Genomic DNA, 23,562 nt, shown 5'->3' on the forward strand with positions numbered 1-23,562 from the left:
GATGCCTTGAGCAAACTACAGAAAGGCTGGCTACTTGCAAAAGGCGCTTTTCAGATGAATTATAAAAAATGCCCACTCCTCTGGGCAGATGCAGCCTTGCACCAGCACATTTGGCTTGGTAGAGCCGAACATGACCTGGAATCAGCCTTCACTCACCCTGTGGCCAGCAGCCTTTGCAGAGCGCACGAACTTCCGTCATTTCATAGATGAAGTTCATCTATGAAGTTCACTCCCCACACACAAAAGCCAAGGGGAGGCATTTCTGGCATGCTCCAAATCCCTTACATCACCAGTATCCATTTCTGCCTATTCAAAAGGTCATCCTAGATAGTGTAAAATATGATTATCTAGCAACATGTGGCAATAAATAATTAGTGCTGCCTGACGGGATTGAATGCTACTCACCCCTTTGCTGCTTTCATAACCTTGTCCCTGCTTCCTAGACAGAGTGATGTCTGAAAATTAAAAAATCATGGCCAGTTCACTAAATGCTCCAAAAATATAGATGTGATTGTGTAAATTCAGATTGTTTTCTCTTTATTGCAGATGTATTCATAATTATTTTGGCTAATGGGAAAAGGGATCCCAGAACCTACACATTTTCCCTCCTCCTTTTTCCAACAAGATGACACCACATTTGTAATTTCACTTTCACTTTTGCAAGAAAATGGGGCTGGAGCTGGATTGGAAGGAGAGAATGATGGAAGTAACATTTCTACTAAGCTTTGCAAGCTGGGACTGTCCAAAGTACTGTAGACACAGGAGACTCTTGGACTACAAGGTGTTTCTTAGTTCTTCAAATGTCACCTGAACTCCACTACAGGAAGACAGAAAAGTCACCTGAATAGCATTTACTGCACTCCTCCTAAGCACCAGAGTTCAAAGATGGGCTACTTAATTCTTTCACACAGATCTGAATTGCTACCTTCTTTTATACAAGAGAATGTAAAATGGCAGATCCTACTGAATAGCACAGTAACATTTAATGCTGCCAGGGTTCTTACACACAGATTTTCTACAAAATGGTGGCTAGTAATATTTATTATTTCTAACAAAATAGAAAGCATCTACTTTAGCAATGTGACTGACTACAACATGAGTCCTTGAATGGTGAACTCTGCTTATGGTTGATTTGTATACACATTGCAAACTCCCTGAAGGTGCATTCACACATCACTGTGAAAATGTGTAACACCAGGCAGTACATTCTTGTTTTAGAATCAAATGGAATTCATATAGGCTACTGAATAAAAAGCCAGACAGATATTTCTTTTTAATTAATGTTATCACATACACATACACACACATGCCTATATGTGTTTGCGTGTATTTAAATAAAGTCCCCAATGCCCACCAACCACTTAAAACGTAAGTTTTCTGAAAAGTTAGGAGTCGTGATATAGTACATAAACACAACTTGAGAGGAAAATAAACAAAAACGAAAAAAACCAACAAAACACCCCCCAAAATCCCCAAAATGCCAACTACTCTTAATTTTAAGTGGAATTGAAGTCCATAGAATAAAAGATACATAAAACAAAGAAGAGAAAATTCACTTTAATTCATATGAAATAGTTAATTTTAAATATTTGTAGAAATGAAGGATGTTGGCAGAAATTTGATATCAGTAGACCTCTAGTGGTTATAAAAGTAATTGATGATTTCACTATTTTCCATTACTGCCTTTTTCAGCATAAAACAAAAAGTGTGCAAGTGTTCCAGGATATTACCTTCCACGGCAATAGTGCAAATAGTAGCAATTATCTATTCATGTCTTTGGAAAAACAAAACAAAAAAATGAAGATAACTTCCTAAATAGGTTGACCACAAACTACCAAATAAAAATACTTTATTATTTTTACACTTGAAAAATGCCTTTACAGATTTTTAAATCCAAAGATTTACTTTGCCCATTGTAAAATAATTTCTATGAAAAGAGGAATCCAATGCATATTTGTGTGCTATTTCTTCTCATCTCAGATAATTGAAATATTTTAGCATTTTCTTGAAGCCAAGATGTTTTAATATGAATTTAAATATGTAAACAATTAATACATAATTTTACTTGCCAGGGAGAAAATAAATACATGTTTTCTCTTTATATTAGAATGAAGTGAATGTCGATTTTGGAAGATGGTGGTCATAAACCTCTCAGCTTTGGTCAGGTCACAGAAATTCACATTAGATTGATGTAAATTGGATTCTAATTGAAAGTGAAATGTCTCAGGTGGAGTTAATTCCCTTCTTATAAATATAAGTCATTCTTATTAATGATGTCTTTTGCCCTTTATTAATACATAAAATTGGTAAAATGCAAAGGATATCTTCAAGCAGCAATAGTCTTCGGTGACACTAGATGTTGTTGACATAGAACAATTCCCAGGAGACAATGACACACACCCTCAATGCCACATTTGAACAAACCAATTACCTCCCACAAGTAAGAACATGTTCCTTTGCTACATATTATCAAATAATTCATTTTAGAAAGGTAAGTGTAGGAGAAGACAAAACATTTAATAAGTCATGTTCAAGACGACTATGCGTATATAACAACAAGCCAATATGAAAAGCAGTAATTCAATAATCACTCATATGGGATCAAAATACATAGCATAGTTTTAAAATAAGTTTTGATCTGGAGGAGGATTTCTAAAATGCCTAGCAACCACTGATAAAAGAACGCAGGTACAAAATGAACCTGGTATCCAATTTCCCACAAGGTATTAAAAAAAGAGGAAAACTGATCAGGATGATAAATTTAAAGTAACTGTGAAGATAACTTGGAAATGTTAACTTCTGGCTCTTTCTCCAAATTTAACAATGATTACTCTGACATTTGCATCGTATGTAGGACTAGCATAAATTGACATGGTCACCACCTCGAGTGTACAAAAAGAGGGCATTTTCCTTTTTAATTGAATTCAATTTATTTGCCACACTTCTGGTCAGGGAGGGGAATATATGCCAAATGAAGGTAGTTAAATCACTTCTAGCGAAAACTCAGTCTTTGTATAACTACGCAGTCTGTCTTGTAAACTAGTCAGGATTCTAACCAGCACCACTCCTTCCCCATCTCCCTAGGAGCCTCAATGTCATAGTCACATGAAGCTTGGGAAGGGGAGGTGAGAAGGAGATGGAGGCCAGCTTATTTTGTCCTCACTGTCCTCCATGGAAGGGTAACTTTCTCAGCAGATGTTTACCCTTGTTGAATTCGCTGATGATGACTATGACTTTGCCAGGGCTTCCAAATGATAGATTCAGGACTTTTTCATCCCAACCTTGCAGATTCTTCAACCTTGCAGACCTCTCAGCCGCTTCTTCCTGCCACCTGATCTCAAGCTGGTGTATGTGTTTGTGAGACTTTCCTTTAGTCTATGATCTAAGTACCTCACGCTATTGCTACTGCACTCCAGGTGCCGTGTTGGACACAGGGCATCTCTCTGTGAGGTTTGCAGTCTTCCTGACTACACTCTGGGTAATGAGACTCACAATAGCTGTTCTTTTATCCTTCAAGCGTATTCCAGTTACCCTGCCACCCTGGCCAGGGCCACTAGGCTTTTCCCAGAGAACCTGGCAGTACATCTCTCTAAATTGCTCTTTCCCACATACAGTTGGATTGTTAACTTCTTTTGGGAGGGAAAAAAAAGTTCTTATGTAATTATGCATTCTTGTCTGTTCTATAATTTATTCATTCAGACCTCTAGGCTTTTGCTCCTATTTAAAGCCAATTTCTTAGAATTCTAGTCCATGTTTGGATCTTGCCAGTAAAAGCCATGGTTTTAAAGATGTATATCTATGCTATTAATTTTAAAATATCTACTTAAGCACTCAAAAGCCAAGCAATTGATTCTTTATTCTTTCTGTACTATGCTTAGCCTAAGCGCAGTTCATTTGGGAAGCCTCCAATTCTGCTTGCAAGATTTGGTGAGCAGAAGTAAAAGGATTTGAAAAACCAAGCACATTTAGTTTAACATCAAGATATTGCCCCATTACACCTTAACAGTTTACAAAGCACATGGCCTTTGCACATGCTGTTGCTTCTGCCTGAAGTGCTCTTGTCCCTTTTTCATTTGCCAACTATTTTTCATCTTCTGGGTCACTTCTGAGAGGCACTCCCAACTCCTCCATGGCCAGGTTAAATCAGTGCCACTGCCATACTTCTTCATGAGGGAATATACTCCTTCCCCTCATAGTGGTTGTCACAATTTGTAATTATAAATTCAGTCTTGTGCCCCCACCCCACTAGACTATATGTCAACATTAATAGTATAGACCCCTTTTATGTTTTGCACACTGCTGAATTCCCAGCACTTCATATTGTTCTGGCACATAGTAGGTGGTCAATAAACATTTGTTGTAAATGACTATATTATCTTATTGGTTCCTATCATAGACTCTGTGTCATTAATAAGGTAAATGTCACCCCTAATTGAAAATACAGGACTCAGGCTAATTGTATGTGAGATGAGACGCATCGGGACACACAGGTTATGTCACAGAACTGGGATCCAAACTTTGGTCTTGTGAACCCTGGTCCACTGCTGTCCATTGTACCAAATCCCTGTCCATTGTCATCTTTAATAATAGTCTGGAATCTGCATTATAAAGAATTCTTAGTAAACACTTGCTTAACAAGGTAAAATATTATTTTTAGTAGCAAATAGCAGCATGGTTTCATGGAAAGAAAACGAAGACAAGGTTTAATTTTGAAATGAGAATAATATGTGACCCAAGAGATTATTTTAATTCTTAAACTGCATGATCGTTATTATTAAAATATCACCGTGATGGGGTAAGAAACGTTTTTTCAAGAGAAAGTCAAAATACCTAGTCTATCTAGAACTCATTTATAAAATTTTCATACCCAGAATAACATTTTGTAGTCTTCTTTTTAAGAACGTAGGAATAGGCCCTTATCTATAGATGCAAATGCAGAAGCTGGCCTGTTTACAGATTGGCTGACAAGCTCTATAAAATATGTACGGATATTCACATTCGTTAGACAAAAAATATGACCAAGTGGTAATTGGTTCTATTATTAACCTCTCAACTCACTAACTATAAGTTCTCAAAGCCACAACATCTCACAAGTACTTAATAAATTTTATTGGTCTAGTTTTGTTCTTTTCACAGATGCAAGTAATTTCAATTTATAGTAATAAATAATATAATAATAAATAATAAATGCATCTTTTGAAGTTTGATGTTTTGTTTTATTTTGAGAGTTTGCTAACATTTGGGTAGGGCTGAATATCCCATCATTATATAAGTCTACTTAACTTAATCTGGATAATTTCCACATTATGCACCCTTTAACACCCTTTTTTAAATGCTGTTATTAGGTTAACATGACTATTATTGTTATATAAAGTATGTTATTTTAAGACGTGACTTGTATGATTGATATTTTTAAAACATCTCATTCATCTGGATGCTTTTTGTAGGAAAATGGTACTCTTTATCAAAAAAAAGTGTACACTTTATTGTTATTTCACACAAAGCAAAGCTGAAATGTTACCCTAAAAAAGCCTATGAGATAAGATAAATCATTATTGGCATGAGTGGATAGTCATGAATGAAAAGTGGTTTTTTTCCCCTTCTGCCAAAGCTTGGTCTTATTATTTAGAATAAAGCACAGTGAAATAAAATGAGAAGATTCAAAATAATGAATGCAGTAGAGGAGGTCAATCACGATTTCTTATTGTCGTTTCCTTACAAGGGAAGAATAGAGGGAAATGAAAGAAATTGTCCAAAGTCAATTACATATTTAACAGATAAAAGGAAATATGAATTTTAAACACAGGGCAATTATTGTCAAGGGATATTATTGAAATAAACAGAATTTAAGTTTGCTACTCCTGCTTTAGAAAGCTAGATGAAACCAATAGATTTCAATGGCTAGAAATAATATTTTAATTTCTTTATAACAATGCAGAAACAGAGAAGATACATGCATGAAAATAGGAAAGTATGGGGAAACATCTACAAGGAGCTATTATGGATAGATTGAAAAGCACAGGCAATACTAAAATATTAGCCAGAATATTAATTCTCTGTTCAGAAACTAAGAACATGATGGGATGGTTGAGCATGCATGGCATAAAATAACGTGTGTAAGCAAGCATAAGTTACAGAATATAATAAATGCAATGGTTGCTTTGGTGGGCTTGGGGCAACTTAGAAGCTCATCTTTTTTTTGCAGAAATAATACATATTTATTGTGAAAATCTGTAAATTACAGAAAAGGGCAAAAAGAAAATGAAAATCATCCTAATTGAACCCCACAAAAAACTAACCACTGTTACTATTGTCACATATTTTCTTTTTTAAAAAAATTCTTTTATTGAGGTCATATTGGCTTATAACATTGTGTAAATTTCAGGCATACATTATTATGTTTCAGTTTCTGTATAGACGGCATCATGTTTACCACCAATAGTCTAGTTTTTTTTTGTTTGTTTGTTTGTTTGTGTTTTTTTTTGTGAGGGAGATCAGCCCTGAGCTAACATCCGTGCTAATTCTCCTCTTTTTGCTGAGGAAGACCAGCTCTGAGCTAACATCTATTGCCAATCCTCCTCCTTTTTTTTTTGCCCCAAAGTCCCAGTAGATAGTTGTATGTCATAGTTGCACATCCTTCTAGTTGCTGTATGTGGGACGCAGCCTCAGCATGGCCGGAGAAGCGGTGCGGCGATGCGCGCCCGGATCGGAACCCTGGCCGCCAGTAGCGGAGCGCACGCATTTAAGCGCTAAGCCACCGGGCCGGCCCACCAATAGTCTAGTTTTTATCCATCACCATACATGTGTGCCCCTTCCTGCTTTGTCCCTCCCCCCATTCCCTTCCCCTCTGGTAATCACCAATCTGTTCTCCTTATCCATGTGTTTGTTTGAAACTCATCTTTAAAGACATAGGCTGCAGATCCAGAATGCTTGTATTCCAAGCCTGTTACTACCATTTAGTAACTGGGTAATGATAGACTAGTTACTTAGCCTCCGTTTCCTCATCTAGCCATAAAAAGATGAGTCTCTACCTCATAGGATTGTTGTGAAAACCTGAAAAGATAATTCTTGGGACAGTGCCTGATGTACAGTAAGCAGTCAAGACATTTTACTTCTTGTCATCATCTATCCTCACTTTCCATTGGATATATCTAAAAGAATTTGATATTAGATGGTTGAATCCAGATGAGAGTTTAGATGTTTTTCGTCAATGCTAAAATAGAATTATGTACATGTACATGACATTTTAGACAAACAAACCACTGATGTTGCTGACTTGCATTAAGAGAGTAAGCATGTCCTCACTGAGACCAATTTAGAACACTGGCATCAATGTTTAGTGTATTAAACTTCCCCGTACCCTTAATGCTAATCTGATTTTTCTTGATTGCTTTATCATAGATTTGAATAAAGACAGTGCTAAGCAGTGATGAGCTGTATTTTTTATTCTTATGATGCTAGGATCTATTCTCCAAAACGTTGTTATGTTATAGAAAGAATGGTATGTTAGTGAAATAAATCCCCATACTGAGAGATAGGCTGATTAATATTTGACTGCCAAAAAACTCAAAATTCTGAAATGTACACAGACATTTGAGTTTGCCAAAGCTTTAATGATGTTGCTGTTGAAGGAAATCCTAAGAAACCCTCCAGTATCTCAGGACCTCAGGATAAATTTTATGAAAAGCACTTGAAGGAAAACAATCATTATTGTTGAAAGTACTAAAACTCTCTCTCTCTTCCTCCCTTCCTCCCTCCCTCCATTCCTTCTTCCCTCCCTCTCCACATACACACATACCCACACATATATACATGTACATGCTTATGTACACACATACATTCAGGAAGGAATAGGGATAAGTGTCCTTATGAATGATGTTCATAATGAAGAGGAAAAAGACGGGAGTGTTAATTTCACATTTTGGCAATACCTATGAGCCTTTGTGTTGACTACAGTTTCTTATCAAAGGCATGGAAGATTAACAGCAAAAACAAGACAGAGAATGACTGGATAATTCACAACTGGAGGGAAAAACTGGGAGAGTGGGAAGTCTATTCCTTCAGTTATCACCATGGTTTTCTAAGTACACCTCATATGTGTATCTTGGAATTAAAATGGCTCTTTAAAGATGGGAGAGGCTAGCTGGGAGAAGGATAGGGGTGTCTCCATCATTCTTTAATCCCTTTCTCTAGTCTGAGCAAACACAAATCAGTTTAGAGATACACAGAAAATGATGGAGTCCCATTCATTTTTTAAAGGAAAGTGTTTTGTCAGGATGAAAACAACAGAAAATGCTATAGATGAGAAAGAGAATCCTAAAGGATGAACACTCAGAGTGTTCTGGAGCTAGAATGAATCTTAGAGAGAGGTTATCTAAGCTTCTCATTTACAGATGTAGAAATGGTTACCCAAAGATGTTAATAATTCTTTAATAAGGCTGCAAAACTAGTTATTGGTAGATCTGGGATTAAACAAAAAAGTCTCAAGATTTAAAATTAAGAGTTTCTTCATGCTGCCTTCTTAATGAATTCCCTTTAGGATCTCAAAGCTACTTTATTGTTTCATTGCTCCTGAGCAGATTTGGGTGGTGGACTAGGGAGGCAGCATAGGCATCAGGAACTCCAAAGTAAGATGTAAAAAGGACAGAATACTCACTCCTGGGCAAGAAAATCAACTACCTATCTAAGGGTTGAGTGCACTTGCGCTACAGGAGTAAGCAGATGGGGAAGAAATTTCAAAATGCTATTTCAATTCAAAAACTACATTCTACTATATGTCAAACACTGTGTTTGGCTCCAAAGGCAGTGTGCAAGGATGCGTAAGATACATTCTGTTTCCTGCCCCAAGGTGCTCCCGATCAAATAAATAAATGAGACTGATAAGAAAACAATTATACTATAAATTTATAATGAATATAATGAAATATCCTTTCAACTGCTTTCTTCAATATCCTCCGACTATTCTTTGCTTTTATCAACCCACCATCTAATTATGATCTTTGTAAAGCTGGTAAATAAAGATTTTTATGGTCAATTTAGACCCATTTTATAGCTGCTTTATCTCTCTGTACAACTCTCATACAACAGCAGCTTCAAAACCCTTTAACAGTGAAATTATTTTTGCCTAAAGGCCAAAGCTGTTTTCTAAAAAAGTAATAGCTAGCTGACCCATTCTAGAAACAAGAAAGTTGTAAAGAAACGCAGCATGGTGTTGACTTTATAGTGAGAGCTTATGAAGGCTAGCCAGGTGACAGTAAAAACAAAACAGAGAAAAAGTTAGTTGCTCAAGACTTGCAAATTGGAAAAATTCAAGTGGTTCTGTTTCTTTAATATACTGGATACATGCATTTATAGGTTCAAGGTTTATTTGAATAAATGCATAAAAGATATATACTTTCTAATATGTCTCCAGTATCATGTGGATTCTTGACTTTATTTATGCATTATCAGACAAACAAAACTCAAAATTCAAGGACTAAAGGGTCTAGTATCTTCCACTTGGTTCCAACAGAATTTTGGCATTTCCTGGAGGTGCTGCAACATTGAACATTGGATCCATGTCATCATTCATGGACCAGTGAACATTGCCAGGAAGATAAGGACAAACTACAAGAGCAACACTTCAAACAAAGAACTAACCTAGAAGTAAAATTCCAAATTAATCTGACATCCTTCCCTGATCAGATCAGACTCTCCAAGGTAAGCCTGGAACCAAGCCAATTTCCCCTAATTTTCCAGAGGAAAATAGCCAGGACCTAGCTAAGATTGGATTGGTCTCCGGGGGCTTCAGACTGAAATCAATAAACTAAATTTCTAAACAAGCACTCATATGAAAAACAACTTATATAGTACAAGTACCAAAAAGCAGAAATTTAACTTAAGAGAAAAATGAACTTGCAAATAATATGACACTAAATGCAAGAAGAAAATAATATTCCCTACAAAAGCACTTTAAAAAAATGCATAACTACGCATCTTTTTTTCCATACTTTGCTTTATATGTAAGCCAAATTGCTATTTCTTCTTCTGCTTTTGGAAATAGAGAATTACTATTTAGAAGCAATTTCAAATGATTAAATACCCCCCCACACACAGGCATACATGATATTACAAAAGAATCTAGCAAAAAATTTTCCTCTGATTCATAGTAACATTTCTTCTAATTAATTATATATTTTCTTTACATTACTTATAAAGATATTTTATATTTCTGCAAACTATGATATAATTATTTATAGAGCAACTGGTATGAAGAGACAGCTTTCTAAAAGCTTCATCAGCTCAACTCCCTCAACCCAGAATAATTAATTCAATAAATTCATCATGTAAATTATTTTTTCATCTACCATTCGAACAACCTGAATTAAGAAAAAGCAGCAGTATTGTATCATTTTCAGGTATTCTAAATCTAGAAGTATATGCAACTTACAGCGTTAGAACAGATTCAATTTTGGAAGTTAAATACCTTATTACACATATGTAAAAAAAAAAAATCAACATTCTTTTGGCCATTTTTGCTTTATGCAAAATTTCCTAAGCAATTAGAAACCGTTAAAAGAAAACAAAGAAAATGACTTACACAAGACAACATAACCTCAGTAGGGAATTTGGTGTGCAGCCTAAAAAATTTTTAATAGCTTTTCTAATTAAAACTCACCATCATAAAAAATTAACCACTAAATTTAATTTCCTATTAAGTATAGTTTTACATCATTTTTATTAAAAACGTGTTTTATTAGATTTTCCAACTAAATTAAATGGTAAATAGTAGTTGTTTTTATTACTGGTTTATATGCTTTAATAATTACTTGAAACTATCCTATTCAGCTATATTAGATGCAATTTTAGTCACAAACATATTTTTACTAAAATTGTATTCACATATTCACAGAGCAGTAAAAGAGTATTTTATGTGTGTTTGTGTGTGTGTGTATTTTTAAATTAAATGCAATGTGTGCAATATTCAGATAGATAAGACTGCAGACTGCAAAATTTATTAAACTAGTTGAGGGGGGTTTGAAAAGTATTAAAGAACTTCAGTAGACAGCAATTGTCATAACTAAGAAAACAGTGCTAACTGAAACCCATATAAATTTGCATATGAATCGTCACTCAGAAGGTAATTCAGAAGGTAACACTGGCTGAAAACAGCATTTGAGCATGAACTACACCCACAGGACTCAACACCCTTTGGACTGTTGTCATCATGACACTCCAAAACTGCCAGGTAGAAATGTTAGCAGTATCTTCAAAAGTATGGTCTGGAATATTGGCTCCACACTTTTCCCCACATGGTTATCTTTGTCATCCTATCTGAAGTGGGCCCCATGAATCTGTATTATTTTAATAAGTTCCCCAAGTAGGAGTCTATGCTACCAGTTCAGCATATAATCTAAATTATGACAGAAGAGAAAGTGAAACTTCCACTACCATCTCTCTTTACCCACTTATTTATCTCACAACTAAATCACTATTTTTAAATTTACTCCCTTCTCTGTTTCCACTCAGAACAGGACTATGGTCATTTTACAAGAGTACATATCAAGACATACATGATGTACATGTGCATGCAACATTGTTCTGAAACAGAAATACATCCCAATTTCAAAAACATTTTGCTTTCATATTCTTCATGTTCTGTTTTATTTTAAAGCTTGAACTATTAGGTTGAACCAATATGGGGATTTCATATGGTTCAACCTAATATGTCATGTTCATGCTTGTAACCTCATTGTGTAGTTCATTCTAGGGTTCTGTAGATATTTGTTGAATGAATAATGAAATACTGGGTTTCCCACCACTTACTCTTGCCTAAGTATACTTAAGGCTCCAAGTAAGATACTTTTTAGAATTATATCCCTGAAGGCACATTTGCCTCCTTTGGGCCACCTAGGCGCTGAATATGCTTCCTATTTTGGGTGATTGCTATGTCATGTAAGTCTTAGCAGGAAGCAAGGATCCCAATCCTACATAAGCCAAAGGGGCTCAAAGAATCTTGGAAAAATATTCAACACAGAGATGTTTTTTAAATGGATTTCTTAATAACACTGCTTTCAAAACCAGTATACCATGATTATTATATGGAGAAAGTATTTTAAGCTAATATGTTATCATACAAAATATCCATGCATCCCTGGAAGTAGGAATCTAACTCTAGATTCTAGAAGGGGATATTTGTTCTAGTTTAACTAAACTAGGCTTTGAAGGACTAAGTGGACATCAGTGGGATTCAATTTTTTTTCCCTAAAGAGATTCAAAACAGGATATTTTTCCAAGTTTTGGAAACTGTCTTCTGACCTTCTAATCCTGAGAGCCACAACATTTTCAAGGTAAAATTATGATTTTACTCAAAGGTAAGCAATTCAAATCATTAGAATGCAGAATATTTACCTATTATTTAATTAACCTATAAATTATTTATACTTTATATAAATTATTATTTAATTTTTACAATTGATATTTATAGTAAAAAATATTTGTCTGTTCTTAGTAGTGAAGTAAGACAAAGTTCTTCAAAGTTTATTATAATTAAGCAAGATTTTATAAGACCTATCCATCGACCTATATATATATATACACACTGTAGTTTAATATTTGTATGCAGGTTAGCCACTAAATTCCAATTCAATTCTTTTTCTTGTTTATTAAATATGGCCAGACCAATTGAAGTATATCAAAATATTTCTAGAATACAAATATGTGGAAAGGGGGACATTTTCAAATTCTGGCAAATTAACTATGCATTTCTAAATGCTGATAGAATTATCAAATACCTCTTTGAATGAAAAAGTTCCCTTGGATATATGTTTTAAAAGTCCATCACGGGTAGAAGCTGAAGTAAATGTCGATGAACTCTTTCAGAGAATTCTTAACTCACAAGTTGTTTTCCCTCTTTTCTTGTTTCTAGACATTACCGCATCCCTTTGCCTGGCACACAAAACACTGTTTGTTAAGGTTTCAATGTATAAACAAACCATCATTTGACACATTAATGAATAACCAAATACTGCAAAAAAAAACTATGGTTAAAAAAATCTCTACATTACTCCATTAAGCCGAGAGAGACAATCAAGGGATATTGAACACACTCTCCTCACAGCAATTTATTCTGTGACGTCACAACCAAAATCATAGAAAATGAGGGCTAGAGGGAAATGTGCACATTTTTATTTTTCTATTGCAATCCCTTACTTTTAAAGCTGATTAAGCCGATGTGCAGAGAGTGGAGGCTATGCCTCAACTTCCCTTTGTACTCACATAATCTTAAAAAAAAAAAGGCAAAAAGGGAAAATTATAACAATTTTTGTGGTTTAAAAATATAGAAGTTCTTTGCTGCTATCTAATAATCTTTTTGAGTTTAATGAAGTATAAATATTCCCTTAGAAAAATTTCAAGTTTACAATACAGTATTAACTCAGAAAAGCAATTAAAATGTTTCTTAGAGAAGTATTCCTCTATCAAATGAAGTTGAATGTTTATTTTGAACTGAAACATTAAGTCTAAGTCTGACACTTTCCTTTTGCCAGACATCCTTTAATAACTTCATATAACAAAAAAACAGATTGATCAGTTGCTTTTAGAACGTATAAATTAGGAATAAAGTAAATAATTAAGAAAAAAGAATACTTTTTTGAGCTAATCCATGCTCCCACTAATTTCTACAATCTGAAATTCAAGGACAGAGGCGCAAGTGACAACATTTCTTCTTGTAATCCATTTAAATGGACGGCAGAACAAGAAGAACACTTACAAACTGAGGAACATTCAAGAACAGAGCCCCTTTAAGCTTTTTGATCCAGGAATGCTATTTGGAATTCTGTAAACCACAGCCACTGCATTGCAGAGCCTCTTTCACAATAAGCTCCTTACATTCCACAACAGCTTCAAGGACCTCACGCTTTTACGAGTAAATCAAATGATTATATAACCTTTAAATGACTTTAACCTAAAGGATTATTTTAAGTCTGCAAAAAAGTTCTAAATAGCCCCATATATTTTACTCAAAAATGGGTGGATGTGGTCAAATGGTACAAACTTCCAGTTATAAAATAAATAAGTCCCGTGGATGTAACGTGTAGCATGTGACTATAGTTAATAATACTGTATTATATATTTCAAAGTTGTTAAGAGAGTAGATCTTAAAAGTTCTCTTCACAAGAAAAACAATTCATAACTGTGTGTGATGATGGATGTTAACTAGACTTATTGTGGTAATCATTTTGCAATATATACATATATTGAATCATTCTGTTGTACACTTGAAACTAATATAACGTTATATGTCAATTACTTCTCAATTTTTTAAAATGAGGGTAAAATACATCCTATGCAAAGATTCATAGTTTCTGTGCATTTTTTAACTTTATGTTTTTATTGAGTTAGGGAAGCATTACGAAACTTAAGCGACAGAAACTAAATGTTATACATCAATCTTGAAGCATTCTTCTCTTTTCTAAATTCTTCATTCCAATTTGTGTCTTCTTGGCCTTTACTCAATTGTCTAGCCTGATGGCAAGACATTCCCCTTCTTTCTTTCCCTTTCTCTGACATATACAATATGTATACATCTCTAAAATGATATATATTTTATATTCTTTCTTTCCTTTGGTATTGAATAGATTGCAAATCTTCTATAACCACAGTGAGATGAAAACTGAAAAATAGCTTTTTTCTCTCCATTTTATGTGGTTTCCAATAAAGCCATTGTTATTCCTACTTGTATTATAATTATTGGGAAGGATTCCTAAAAATCACAATATGCTATTTCAATTTCTTTACAATAATATCTGAAATTAATTACATAGTGTTAATGAAAACAGTACATTTTAATTTGAAAAATTTTATATTGTTCACGTCTAACAAATATTAAACTGAAATTTCAGCTAATTGTTAAAATATGAGTTTCTCCTACAGTTTCTCCAAAGACTTCAGACACATCAAATGCATGGCTGCAGAGAAAGGAATTTAACTTGCAAGTTAAAATAAAATAATACTCTAGACCTACACTGTCGAATACCATAGCTGCCAGCCACGTGTGGCTATTTAAATTTAAATTATCATTAACATTAAATCATTAATATTGATTTAATTTAAACCAAATTAAAATTAAAATTAGTTCCTTAGTTGCACTAATCAATTGAGGAGTGTTTTCTAGACTTTTTTCCAACCTCCACTTCTAAACTTCTCCCCATTGCGTCTCTTCAATTTTCATCTTACTGGATTCTTATCCAGACCTTCCTTCTCTGCCTATACCAGTTGTTCCCAATTTGGCGAGATTATAGCCCCCATGGATATTTGCAATGTCTGGAGACATTTTTGATTGTCACAACTGGGTTAAGGGTGTAATACTGGCATGTAGTGGGCGGAGGCCAGCAATGCACTTAAACATCCTGCAATGCACAGGATATTCCCCAACAACAAAGAATGACGTATTAACAATGCCCAGGTTAAGAAACCCTGGACTAGATACTATGGTTTGACACTGCATTTGAGTTGCCCCTCCAAAATTGGATTTGTTACATCATAAATTCTAATCTTCTGACTACTCCCAAATATTAATAACACCCCTAGACTCAACATAAGTCTAGCACCCACTGATTTAAGAAAGATAGGCACAAGCTAAAAATTTTACTACTATGAATTATTATTTTTACAGAGGCAAGAATTTTCCCACACTGGTCAGATGAACTGTAACCAAAAGTGAAAGTATTATGTATACTTTTATTCCCTTAGATTATGTGTTATATAAAGGTCTTTTTTGCTCACCATTATACACACATCTCTTAGCATACAGGAAGCTCTAAAAGGAAGATAATGTTGGATGAGAAAAGCAAGATACAGAAGATTGTAAATTATATGAACCTATATTTATAAAATAACGATGACAAATTTGAGTACAGTAGTCCCCTCTTATCCACAGTTTCACTTTCCATGGTCTCAATTACCCACGGTCAACTGTGGTCTGAAAATGTTAAATGGAAAGTTCTACAAATAAGTCATAAGTTTTAAACTGTGTGCTACTCTGTCCCACTGGGGATGTGAATCATCCCTTTGTCCAGCATATCCACACTGTATATGCTACCTGCCCATTAGTCACTTAGTAGCCCTCTCGGTGATCAAATCAACTGTTGTGGTATTGCCAGGCTTGTATTCTAGTACCCTTTATTTTACTTACTAATGGCCCCAAAGCACAAGAGTGGTGATGCTGCCAATTCAGATATGCCAAAGAGAAGCCATAGAGTGCTTCCTTTAAGCGAAAAGGTGAAAGTTTTTGACTTAATAAGGAAAGAAAAGAAATCATATGCTGAGATAGCTAAGATCTACAGTAACTTTTATTACAGTGTATTGTTATAATTGTACTATTCTATTATTAGCTATTGTTGTTAATCTTTTACCACACCAAATTTATAAATTAAACTTTATCATAGGTATGTATGTATAGGAAAAAACATAGTATATATAGAATTTGGTACTATTTGTGGTTTCAGGTGTCCACTAGGGATCTTGAAACATATCCCCAGCAGATAACGGGAGACTACTATATGTACGTGTGTTTATGTGCATGTGTGTGTAAGTACAGAGTAAAATAAGGAATGATACAGTACTTTGTCACTACGGTTTACCTAGGAGAGTGCTATTGTCAGGGGAAAGGAGAAAGAAAAGGAAGCACAAAAATTATGTAGGACCGGCCCCATGGCTTGGCGGTTGAGTGCGTGCGCTCCGCTACTGGCGGCCCAGGTTCGGATCCCGGGCGCGCACAGACGCACCACTTCTCTTGCCATGCTGAGGCCGCATCCCACATACAGCAACTAGAAGGATGTGCAACTATGACATACAACCATCTACTGGGGCTTTGGGGAAAAAAAGGAGGAGGATTGGCAACAGATGTTAGCTCAGAGCCGGTCTTCCTCAGCAAAAAGAGGAGGATTGGCATGGATGTTAGCTCAGGGCTGATCTTCCTCACACACACACACAAAAAAAATTATGTAAAACAGATGTGACAAATCATGATTTGGTGAAAAGTTATAATTTAATCATTTAGACAATGGAGCATTTAAGAATTATCTCAAATGGAGCAACTGAAAGGAAAATCAAAAGTGTAGGAAGATACATTAGTTAATATGGTTCTGCATTCTAAAAAGGAACAGCTAATAAATAAGAAAAATAATACAGTTTCATACAGTCGTAAGGCCTCTGAAGAATGTTACAATTTAGGTAATGGATAGGGGGAGATAGTCCTGAGCTCAGGAAAGACATCAAGGCTTGGAGAAGTAAGTATGGGATTCATCAGGGTACAGATGGCATGGAATACCACATGATTCAATGTGATCATCTAGAGATTGAGTGTAGAGGAGAAGAGAATTAAAAGCTGCACCCTAGAGCACTCCAACATTTACAGAATGGGATATGGAAAATGAACCCATAGAGATGACTGAACCCAGAAAACAAAGGGTGTGTTGTCCTTCAATGTTACTGTTGAGGGAGATAAGGAATAAGGTTGGACCAGTGAATTAGGCAATATAAAGACTGTTGGTAATATTCACAAGAGCAAGTGAAGTGGAGTGGCGAGGATGAAAGCCTACCTGAGATGAGCCAAAAAGAGTAGAGGTGAGGAAGCAGAGATGATGGACAACTCCTTCAATGAGTTTCTATGTAGAGTATGTTAAGGGAGTCATGCAGAGAAATGGAGCAATGAACGGAGGGGCACAATGGAATCAATGGAGGCTTTCTAAAGAGGATATTTACTCTATCATGGTTGTGTGCTGATCCTGGGGAAAACCTATGATGCAGGAGAAAGAAGAGATAATTACAAGAGAAAACTCAATGAGAAGCATGAGGAAAAGGCATTTAACACGTAAGGGAGGGCTTAGACCTAGGTTGGAGAAGGAATAAATAGACATGTACTTATCCCTGAGGCATACATCAAAAATGATGAGAAAGTGCTTTCTCCTACAATTAATATTTGAAGTGATTCCACTGCATTTTATTAAAATCAATATAGATTTATATCACATCAGCTGTCCCCTAGCTAAAGATCCACAAGCAGCAACTTCAATCAAGAAAAACATGAATTTGCATCATGAGAGGTATCCTCTTGGCATTTACATTCTCCAAAATGATAGACTAAAAAAGATGATGGTATAAACAGGCAAAATATGTGGACAAATATAATACATATATAAAACTGTATAAATATATACATATAACTATATATATAGTTATTCTATGATCCTGGTGCTATACAATTTCCACTAAAAAAATCAAAATCTGAAGCTGCCTACTCATATTTTAGAATAAAAAAGATAATTTATATCTAAACCAGAAGAATCTCATTCTCAGAAATTTCCCAAATAAAAGTCCTTTCCACTGCAATAGCTATTCTACTATGTTGTGAGTAAGATATGATTTTAAAATCACTGATCAATGCACTCCTCCTTCCTCATAATTCATGCCAACAAGGACACCAACATCTTTCAGACTCATCTGAAGTGTGAGAAAGAAACCTCCCTGCCTTTTTATGGATTTTTATATGCTTAAAACTAGGGATTTCTTACACTTTGACAACAGAAGCAGAACACTAATAGCAGATAGAAAAGTAGCAAGCTTTTGCAACCAGTTTTTACTATCGAGCAAGGAAAGATTTTTATTTCCCCATCAACACAGACATAGGCACAAAACTATACTACAGTCAAAAAGTTCACATAAACTTGGTTAATTACAAAAATAATAAACTAATGTTGAATAAAATTGGCCAATTTCTTTCTATTTATAACCCTTAATTTTCATCCACAATTACCCAAGTAAGGTACATTTACTTGCGTACAAAATTTTATACGTAGAAAGACAAAAATCGACAAAGATAGTTTTTAAAAATCTCTGAAAATATTAGACCTAAAGCGTTAACCACGAAGTCTACTTTCTCTGCATATCCAGTTTTCTTCCTATCAAGAACAATGGGATGATTCAGGAATCTTCAATAGACCCAATAGGAGATCATGATCTTTCTTTCCTTTATAGCTGAATAAGTGGCTCAAAATCCCAGCAAAAATCTTATCCAGCAAAATCACTCTGGTAAAACTGCTTTTGTATCAATTTTTTGTAGCTAGAATTTTGTCTTTTAGTAAAAGAAAAACATCTAAATTACTCTTTTGATCATATTTAAACTCTTAATTCAGTCAGAAGAATGATGGCCCAAGAAACCAAAGCTAGAAAACATTATCACAGAAACCCAAACTGCATTGATACCAAGCATTTTAAGTTCAGGGAGCAAAACATGGGCAAGCTTGGATTTTTATAACTGACATTTGTTTATAAATCAGTCTATTACCCTAGTTTTGAGCAAAGTATTTGAATCCAAAAATAATGAAGTGGATAATGTAACCTGAGTACACAGAAAAAATCACCATAGAAACAGATAAAAATTGACACCAGAGTAAGAGGTGGTGGTTGTTTTAATAAATTCTGACTCGGATTTTTGTTGTTTTGTTTTGTTTATTTGTTTGTTCAATTTGAAAGGCTTACCATCTTGCTGTCCAGGAAGAGCCTGGGGACTCTGCATTCTTTCCTCTAGATTGGAGCTGAGATCAGAGTTCACAGCTGACATCCGTGTGGAATCGCTCATATCAAATTCATCACTTTCTATTGAACTTTCATCCTGAAAATGGTTTTAAAATATCATCAAGCATCATAAAATATAATACATTCAAATAGTGACCATTTTATCTATAGGGTCAATTGGAGTTTAGCCAGTAACGAAGCTTTTACAGAACTGAGTAAAATGTTCTACATTAATAGATACTCAAAATAACAAGTAATGGAATAATGTCTCTCTTTAAGGAATTTCAAGACTTGTAGATTCAAACAAGGTTATCTGTGTATAGGCAGCTTTAAAAGGTAAAATAATATCTTTAGGGAGGATGTAGTTGGGGAAGTATCCTGGAAATGAAAAGAATGGACTTTTTTTTTTTTTTTTTTACTTAGTAAAAACTTCCTAAAAGAGTCAATCACAAAACATAGCTTAAAAAGAAATATATATTTTGATCCTAAAAATAAATGACCTAATAAAATATTATAAGCAAAAATCTTAGAATGCAATAAGAAAAGCTTAATCAAAAATTTTCATTGGCAAATAGGACAGATCCTAATAATAAAACTTACATCACTAGATTCAAAGTCCACATTTGTTGCAGAGCAAGGTAATCTTAGCACATCCTTTCTTTCCTTACAAGTGAATGTAAATTGCACTGCTACTGCAAAAAGGAGTTCTAAGTACAAGCGTGCAAGATCCACTTACCAAAAACCAGTTCACCAAATGGCTAAATTACCAAAAGGCCAATTTGCCAAATGGCTAATTCATCAAAAACTGTCAAATATCAGCTTAAACCAAATCTAAGATATTTTGCTGTAGGCATTTCATTGAAGCAAACTCCATTCGCAGAACTGATTTTCAGACAAATGGTGTGCTTATATAGGCAAGAAGTCCTGAGAAACTTGTGTAAAATATTGTAAATATTTAATTGAAATCACCAGGTTTAGTCAAAACCATTTAATTTGTAAATGTTTGATCTGCGAGTTTAACATTAATATAATAATTAGCAGTGGCAGTGGTAGTAGTGCCATTATTTATGTTGCAGACACTGTTCTTTATTCGTTCACTCACTTCATCTTCATCTCAATCTACGAGTGAGGTACTAGAATTCATCCAATTTTACCAATTGAGAAATTGAAGCACAGCGCATTTAAATGATTTATCCCACTATTATACACCAGAACTGGGATTTATATGAAGTCCCCTAGGCTTGAGAAAATAGCTGTTCATTAATTCAGAAGGAAATGCCACCCTGCGAAGCCTCTGGGCAATCAGCCACACAGACTTCTCCCAGCGGCATGCCCTCACTCGGTACATTATGTATTCTCCAACTCTAAATTCTAAGAAAATCCGAGGCATCTGAAAAAAATATATATGTTAAAAAGAGAAAAAACAAATAACAGAATTCAATGTGCACATTAATATTATCAATGTGTACCCTATACCTACTTACATACATATGCACACATAGTTGGATGACATAGATATCCATTATATACACTATATATAGTGTCTGTGACATCATAGTATTTTAGTGCACTTTCTCTAGAGCCAGACTGCCTGGTTCAGATCCATGCTCTGTCACTTGACAGATGTGTTACCTTAAGCAAGTTACCTAACCTTTCTGTGTCTCAATTTCCTCATCTATAAAATAGGAATAATAATACCACCAGTCTCATGGGGCTCTATAAGGATTGAGGGTGTATAATATATTTAAAGTAGTTAGAACAATATTAGATACATAATAAGCACCAAACTGTTTGAGACTGCTATGTAGAATATATAACAAATTCTACAGTATATAATAAGGTTCATATTTATTATATTATATGAAACATACAAAAATAAATTTAAATAGAATGGTAAAGATGACCAATGTGTGTTTATAAAGTAGCTCTGTATTCTACATAAACACCATCTTTATAATAAGCATTTATTATATGTACTACAAATAGCTAACTATATGTAATCGAGTAAAATAGCATTTCCATAGTACGTGTGTGTGTGTGTATATATATATGTATATTAATATTTATATATAACCATCTGAGATATATACATATATGTGTGTGTGTTTGTGTGTAAAACATACGTGTATGTGAGAATATGTGTGTGTGTGTTTAAGGAAAAGCTAGATACAAAGAGTCAGGTCACAGTCTCTGTTCCATGGAATGGTTATGTAAGCTGTTATAGCACATTATGGATCATCAATACACATTTTATCTCCACTCTTGTCAGCATAATTTTTAAGAAATGTGGACAAGAAATTAAAATGGTTATGTAACCAAATGTAGTTGTTCTGTATTTCTTTTGTATTTTATTTTTTAAAAATCACCATTTTAAAGTATTTATCATCACAAGTGGCTGATTGATTGTGACTATTTTAAATATTTTCCTCCATGATTTCCTATGAAATATAATTCACTTTTCACAATTCTACTCCTTATTAGAATATGAATTATCCAATTGCTTACATTTATAAAGGGCTTTACTGAAATTAAGTTCATGTATTCATTCCGTAAGTTCCATTCTAATTATTAACTGATTAATTATCTTTTAATAAAAAATGGTGAAAGTGTATAAAATATAATATTGTAATTTTTTATTATCAACATAGAGATAATGCTAATCCCTCTAGGAAGAAATTACTGAAGATTTCTAAGGGTAGAGAATCAGAAGACTTGATTGATATGATATTAAGTATTTTATTCATGTTCATCTTTAGGTCATTCATCTAAATCCTTCCCTCTGTGAGTATTTTTTTTCATATGACAACCGGGAAAAGAATCTCCACATCCTACAATGTAAACTTATTCCTTATGTTACTAACATCTCATGATAATGAAAGCCATGGCCAACAAACATAGAATTCTGCTTCCTTGAAATTTAATTTTTAAAAATTAGAACAAATATTTTACTGTAAAAAATAATTTTCTTCCCAGTCTTTTTCCTTTTAAAAATGGCACTTACTACCGCTGCACTGCTTGTCAGGCCATGCTGTGGCAGCGTCCTGTATAAAGTGGAGGCAGATGGGCACAGATGTTAGCCCAGGGCCAGTCTCCCTCAGCAAAATGAGGAGGATTGGCATGGATGTTAGCTCAGGGCTGATCTTCCTCACACACACAAAAAAATGGCACTTATTATTTCCCTTTTTACAATGGCATTTAGTCATTTTTTTAAACTTTAGTATTGAGATTTTATTTCTATTTTGAGAAGTTGCTTGAAATTCAGATTCCTGACCTGTTCCATATTTCATTTTAGTTTTCAAGTTCCAGATTTTACCTCTAAAGAGTCTCTACCATATATCTCCTGATTTCCATTGCTATTGTCCTGATTGGTTCAAGATCTCATTTTCCCAAATCCTGAATGACATAATAACAGTCTCCTAGTTATCCACCCACCTCCAATTTCTTCCCATCAGTCCTGTTCATCAACTACTGCCAAATTAATCTTCCCATTCCAGGACATGCCGCTTCTCTGCTCATACATTTGCAGCTATATCCAAGTCAATCCAAGTCTATCAAGTAATGTGTAAGCTACTGAGTCAAATATTTAGGGATTTCCCATAAGACTGCTTGAATACCACCCCCACCAATCTTATCTTTGTCCTGTTTTTCACTTACCTTATGCTCAAATAAACTTAAAACCTGTATTATTAGCATTTCTATGAAATGGACCACCTCAAACCTTAGTGTGCATGAGCATAGATCTTGTTAAAAATGCAGATCACCAGGTCCCACACATGGGATCTAGAATTAGAATGTTGGGGTGGGAGTCCTTCACCATGTTGTTCAGTAAGCTCCATGCATGTCTCTAATGCTGGTTATTCAGCCAGTGGCCTTCAAGAAAACCTTCTGCAATGATGAAATTTTTCTCTAACATTCCCTATTCAGTAAGATGACTACCAGCTGTACTCGGCTATTGAGCACTTGAAATGTGGTTAGTGCGACTGAAGAACTGAAAATTTAATTTTA

At 34.6% G+C, this 23,562-nt stretch overlaps 1 protein-coding gene across 3 annotated transcripts in view; it reads right to left on the bottom strand.

The window, feature by feature from the left end:
* NOL4 (nucleolar protein 4) overlaps positions 1-23,562 on the bottom strand; it is a 432,326-nt gene that overhangs the window by 242,014 nt on the left and 166,750 nt on the right. For all 3 annotated transcript variants that reach the window (XM_058556965.1, XM_058556968.1, XM_058556967.1), the window contains one exon: positions 19,522-19,654. In XM_058556965.1, the coding sequence (XP_058412948.1) occupies positions 19,522-19,654 (133 nt within the window). The remainder of the gene's footprint in view (positions 1-19,521; positions 19,655-23,562) is intronic.

This window comes from Diceros bicornis, chromosome 16 (assembly GCF_020826845.1).
Source record: "Diceros bicornis minor isolate mBicDic1 chromosome 16, mDicBic1.mat.cur, whole genome shotgun sequence".
In the NCBI taxonomy this organism is placed as follows: Eukaryota; Metazoa; Chordata; class Mammalia; order Perissodactyla; family Rhinocerotidae; genus Diceros; species Diceros bicornis.